This window comes from Lucilia cuprina, chromosome 5 (genome assembly GCF_022045245.1).
Source record: "Lucilia cuprina isolate Lc7/37 chromosome 5, ASM2204524v1, whole genome shotgun sequence".
Taxonomy (NCBI): Eukaryota; Metazoa; Arthropoda; class Insecta; order Diptera; family Calliphoridae; genus Lucilia; species Lucilia cuprina.
Window position 1 is genome coordinate 9,936,258 of NC_060953.1, and position 6,786 is coordinate 9,943,043.

The 6,786-nt window shown below is 31.8% G+C and overlaps 1 protein-coding gene across 1 annotated transcript in view; it reads right to left on the reverse strand.

Moving 5' to 3' along the window:
- Nucleotides 1-1,594: 1,594 nt before the first annotated feature.
- LOC111688171 overlaps nucleotides 1,595-6,786 on the reverse strand; it is a 30,568-nt gene continuing 25,376 nt past the window's right edge. The window contains exon 4 of the mRNA XM_046951455.1: nucleotides 1,595-2,530. Coding sequence (XP_046807411.1) covers nucleotides 1,595-2,530 — 936 coding nt within the window. The remainder of the gene's footprint in view (nucleotides 2,531-6,786) is intronic.

The following is a 6,786-nucleotide window of genomic DNA, read 5'->3' on the forward strand; positions in this document are numbered from 1 at the left end:
GACTATAGACTAGACTATAGACTAGACTATAGACTAGACTATAGACTAGACTATAGACTAGACTATAGACTAGACTATAGACTAGACTATAGACTAGACTACTAACTAACTAACTAACTAACTAAATAAATAACTAAGTAACTAACTAACTAACTAACTAACTAACTAACTAACTAACTAACTAACTAACTAACTAACTAACTAACTAACTACTTAAACAATAATATTTCAGTTAATTATTGTGACATAGTGATATCATTGGAGGCAAGTTCTTATCACATCCTTATAAATAGTATGATTTCTATACTTTTAAAGGCAAGAGTGTAGAAAGTAGTTGTATAACACATTATTACTTCTATATAATCCAGATGATATGTTATAGTCATTAAAAGTTATGTTATTATTTAAGTATTTATAATTTAAAGTCTTAAGTTTACTGGGTCTATAAGGTGGTTGAAACAATGTTTTATTAATCATTTCTATCTAAAATATTTTCAATAGTTATCGCCACAGGTGGCAAAGAGACATATTCAGCAACTTTTTCCGTTTAAACTATTTTTAAATAATTTTCTTTAAAATTTATTTCATTAAAAACTATTAACAACAATTTTTTGTTTATTAAACCTACATTGTTTTTCAAATTGAAAATCAAAAAAAAGTGTTTAAACAATTTTGTTTGTCACTATTCATTTAAAAACTACATGTATGTATCTGTGTATGTCTATCCACCCATATAAACCCTACTTAAACATGTAGATATTGTCGTAAATTTGCTAGTAGTTTTTTTGTTGTTGTTGTTGTTTTGTTTGTATCAAACTTTTTACATTCTGTAGGTGTTTTATGTTTATAACACCTACAATAAAAGATACTATCGATTTTAATGAGTGTCTACCTTTAGGGTTAAACGTCTAAACCCAAAAGCCATTGGTGGCAGTAAATTTTCGAGAAAAAAACATTAAAAAACAACGAATGAATAAACATACACAGTTAAAAGGAAGAGAGTGTCTGAAAGGACCAAAAAAGAATGACTGCAGGAATCCTGTTGTTCAGTTGTGTTGCTATATCAATAGACTGCTATCAACAGCAGAGTATGTAATGTGTAATCATTTTTTTGTTTGTTATGCTGTTCAGTACAATTACGCACCAAATACACTTTTCGACTTTTGTAAATTTCATTTATTCATGCATTAATAATGTTAACGTAGACACACGTTGCCAAAAAAAGTTCTAAATTGTAATAATAAAGCAAAAAAAAAAAACTGTGAAAAGATAAGTTTAGTTTCTGACCGTTTTAGGCATATTTGGCTTGAGTTGTAGATGCAAAAGGTAATAAATTTCAAATAGAATTGACTTTTTTCTGTTAAGAGTTCTTCTTTTTATAATTCTCTTGAGAGCAATTATTGATTTTGTTGCCTAATTTAAGGCGTACTTTAAAGTAGATTAGTATATAATTTAAAAATCTAATATTAAGCTGTAATTCAGAACAGGTTTAGAAGCATAGTTTGAGGTGTTTGTTTGCAAACTTTCAGAATAAAAAGAACAACAACAAAAGCTGTAAATAGCAACAGTTTTAACAACATTTTGTAGATTATACTTACTTATTACTAAACAACGGTTGTCCATTAGTCCAATCCTCTGAGAATATATGCAACGACGTTGGCCTAGGTCCACTTTGAGCCGGACACACTACACGCATAGGTTTCAAGGGCCGTCCCGAATAAATCATTAAACGATTTTTCGTATGGCATCTCATGGCATCTTCCGATGTGGGATCCACTGGTAAATATGAGCCCCAAGTCTGAACAAATAATGATTTCTCCAAGGTTTGAGCCTCTATATACCAAGATAAACCCTCACAACTGGAATCTTGAGATTTCATAGGATACTTAATCTCATCCTCACCACCAGCTCCCTTAAGCTTTAAACGTTTGCGACACTCTGACACCCGTTTAAACTCATACGAAGCAAAAAAATTAACTTCGGCAAAATCTTCGGATATATTTAGTTTAGTCACCGTAAAAGTCAATTCCATTATTCTTGAATTGGAGACAAACGTCAAGGGAGCATTGCTATATAAAGCGCTGGAGTTATCACAGAAACAACCCATTTGTATTTTAACATCTCGAAAGGGTACATCGAATAGTTTAAGTTCTGTTATTCTACCATCCGGATCCAATTGATTGCATTTCGGTCTGCCCGTATGTAAGTCATTGTCGGTGGTACAGGTGGTGCCATCGCCAAAGGACACATTGTGCAGAACCAATCTTACTCTTTCCGATGGACCTGCCTCGAAACGATATAGACAGGTGAGATTTTTAGCACCTCCTCGGCCGTATAGGAAAACATTACGGGGCACTTGTATGTTGCCCTTACGTTTGCGAAATACTCTTGAGCATAATGGTGGCACAGGTTCTTCACCACGACGTCCCGGCCAGGCTTCACCACCCTGTTCAGTGTCTACGAATTCATAATTGAGAGCAAATTGTGCTGGGAACAGGGCTGTGCCGGTGTGAGTGTGAAATTCCAGTTTCTGAAATTGCAAGAAAAAAGAAAGTAAATTGATTAATACTAGCTTTGATCACTAAGAAGAATTTTGATACTAGGCCCATGCAAAACCAATCTATAAAATAATAAATCGTCAATTATTGCAATGAAATTTAGCATAAATAAACATAAATTCGTTTTCATCAATAAATTCATTTAGATTATAAACTTTTTCTTTAATTTTTTAGTTTTTTCTTTAAAAATATGAAATTTCCTTAAAATACAAAAAAAATACTAGGCGTATGATTGTTATAATTGCAGCGTTAAAAAAATGTATATTACGTATACGTCTACAACCATCTAAACAAGTTGTACTGATTATTGTTTAAATTGTATAGCATATTTTTAGGTGGTAATAAAAACTCCAAGGGTACCACGGGTCGTATGATAGTTATAATTATATGTATTAAGCAATTTTTATTAAGTATACGCCAAATTTTGCTATAAAATCATTGTATGAAATTTTATTAAATTGTAAAAAAAACAAGTAGTTGTAGTCGCGCAAGGCAGACTATATAATAACCTACACCTATTACAAAAAAGTAAAATTTGATTTAGAGGGCTAGGGTCTAAAGAGACCATATAATTATAGGGTTCATGGGTGTCAACAAGGCTAGTATAAAACTTGATTTTGTATAAAAGCCCTATTCATCGGGTTCAGTTGTATGGGAGCTAGGTGAAATAATAGACCTATGTTAACCATTTTCAATACGTTTCGTCTACGGTACCGTAGAAGATCATGTACCAAATTTTATGGAATTATCTACAAAATTGCAACCTGTAGTTTGATTGCAAGGTTTACAAACCCTATTTGTCGGTTCAGTTGTATGTGTGTTAGGTGAAATATTGGACCGATTTTAACCATATAAAAGGGGCAAAAGAAAATCATGTAGATCATCTTCAAAACTGCGACCTGTAGTTTCTTTAAAAGGTTTAACTGGACGGACGGGCAGACAGACGGACCAATATTATTGTGCGTAACAAACATCTGTACAAACTCACTAAAGTGGTGTAGGGTATAATGAGTAAAAAATTCACTTCCGAAACAAATGACATTGTATGAAAGCAACAAAATCCATTAACATGGTAATATCCAGATGAGGTCCACTTAATTCTCTTATGCAGTAGTTATGGACCTAGATTTGCAAAAAAAAAAAATGCTCGAGCTTTTATTAGATACCATGTGACCATGCGGGGGAGTTGTTTGGTTAGGTAGTTAGGTAGTTAGTTAGTTAGTTAGTTAGTTAGTTAGTTAGTTAGTTAGTTAGTTAGTTAGTTAGTTAGTTAGTTAGTTAGTCAGTAAGTCAGCTAGTTTGCCATCCTTACTCTCGCTGGTATTACATCTACTGAAGATTATAAAATAAATTTTTCTCTAAATTGCCACGTTTTCCCCTCTTTACCAACTGTTACCGGTAATTCAATTCCTTTAAATACTTGGCAAACTTCTCACCCAAGTGATTTGTCTGTCACCCTCCTGAAGATGATGTCTTAAGGTGTAAATAGTTAAAATTGCAATTTCATTATTAAGTTTCTAGTACTATTTACTTTCAACTTGATTTTTCCCATTTACCGCTTAAAGTATTTGGCTTAAATGTTTTTTTTTTCCAGCTAAAACATTTTTCTCCACTAATGTACATGTTTAATTTAAGCACGTAAATCAAATTTAAACACTTGACTAGATTTGAGGCCCAAAGCAATATAACAAGAAACCGGGAATTACATAACATGCGACATTTACTTTTGCCAAAATCACAAACTTTTAGTTACTGAGCAGAGCAAAAATTAAATCGTCGAAAAAAAAACGTAAATACAACACCGCTATATAGAATGTAATGCCTGACAGCATACGCTGCACGTAAATTGGAAACATACTGTGTAGACAACATTATAGAACTGTAATACAATAATGACTGCGTTTTAACATTTTTTTTTCGAATTTTGGTCATAAACGTATATTTGAAAACTCAAGAATATGGTACTAAAGAACGCAATACCTTAGCCAAAATATTCAAACATAGAAGATAAAAAATTAGAGTGTGTGCATGAGTGAGTGAATTTTTTATGGCAAATAGTAGTTTAGCTCCTTAAGGAGCAAAATATTTAAATAACGTAACGCTAAGAGTAGCCAAGAAGTGTTGCTGCTATATAAACACGAAAATTTTAAACTTAGAAAATTGCAGCAACCAACTTTTTTTTTTTGCTATATTGGTATCATTGATAGTGGAACGACTAGCTAGTTGCCAAAAGTCATAGGTATTGGGTATGTGTACTTAACATGTTTTTTTATAAAAAGTCTTGCTACTATCTAACCTCGCAATCTACTTGTTTAGTTAAGTTTTTTGAGAAATTTTTTCTTTAGTTGTATTTCTGCTACTTCTGTAATATTATTTGCATTTTATCTATTTTTTATCTTTCAGAAATGGAAAATTGCGAAGAAAATATTTAAAGAAACAAGCCTTATATGAATGGCTTTATGACAATCGAAAACCCAAGGAGAAAAATAGAAACGTGAGCGACTAAGAATGTTATGAGCTGAACTAGAACCGAAGTAGAACTGAAGTGGAACTGTACTAGAAATGAAATAGAACTGAACTAGAACTGAACTAGAACTGAACTAGAACTGAACTAGAACTGAACTAGAATTGAACTAGAACTGAACTAGAACTGAACTAGAACTGAACTAGAACTGAACTAGAACCGAACTAGAACTGAACTAGAACTCAACTAGAACTGAACTAGAACTGAACTAGAACTGAACTAAAACTGAACTAGAACTGAACTAGAACTGAACTAGAACTGAACTAGAACTGAACTAGAACTAAACTAGGACTAGATCTAAATCAGAACTGAACTATTACCGAGCTAAAACGGAACAAGAACTGAAATAAGAAAACAATCAAATGTTGATCACGAATTCAGCTATAAATAAGATAAATCTAGTTGGCTCCATTAATCAACCATACCTAAAAGTATGCTGCTGATTTTCATCGACACTGTACTACAGGCAGTAGAAGTCAGTATAAAAGTACGAATATTAGTGTGTATAAAACTCATTCTTGTAATTTAATTAGAAAGTTGAGTGTGAATCTTGAGTTGTGTACTTTTTATATATTTTTATTTCTTTTGCATCTATTTTTTTCTGTAGCTAACAGAAATGTAAAGCAAGCAATGTGTAAGTAGGAAAAAGTTGTATATATATATTTATGCCGGAAGTCTATATTAGTGTGTGTGTGTGTGAGTAAGGCCACGTCAAGTCTTAGTGGTTGTTTGCCTATTTGTGCCCTGTCTATAGACTTTATCTTCAACAAGACAACTTTATATATTTCTGCGGGTAAATATATCTAGTCCTGTTTGTGTAAATTTTTAACTAGCATTTTCTCTATGTTCAGGACGTTGATGATGTTGCCAGGCATTTTTGAAACGATTTAACTTTTTTTCTATCCAAAAGATTCTTAAATTTTTATTTTACCCTTGTAGTGAATTTTTTGCGCGTTGTTTTATTACTTTTTTGCAAACATTTGCATATTTACTCGTTGTTACCTCTTTTTCTAGAGCAGATTTTTTTGGCTGATAACATTTAAAGTTTTGGACGTTTGAAGAGAGAGTGTATGTCAATATTAACAGCCAAGAAATTTTTATGTTTGTTAAAATACAAATAGCTTCAGAGGTATACAATATTTTTTCGTTTAGCCAGTAAATTTATAATTTTAAATTATTCAACAAAGTTTGCATTACAGTTTTACTTCTGTTTCCTATTTTATATGGTGCTAAAGTTTCATTTTCGTCTGCTCTTTGGATGGTTTTTGGAAATTGCATTTTCAAGTGGTAATTGACGCAACCAATTTAAAATTTTCTTGTTAATCCAAAGAGAAGGTTTTTTGATTTTGCTGGTTAATGATGATGTTTTATTCTTTTATTAGTTGAATTTAGGTTAGTTCTTTAATGAGTTTGTTGTGGTGGATGTAAAATATGATTTAAGTAGATTTTTTATTAATTTAGTGGGTAGTTAAACCTAAAATATTAGAAAGAGTAAGAGGTTTAGCAGAACGTTTTAAACAAGGATTTAAAACATATTTAGAATTGTACGGAACTTGAAGAGGACTAGAACTTGAACAGTATAAGAATAGAACTAGAACAGAATTAGAACAGAACTAGAACAGAACTAGAACAGAACTAGAACAGAACTAGAACAGAACAAGAACAGAACTAGAACAGAACTAGAACAGAACTAGAACAGAACTA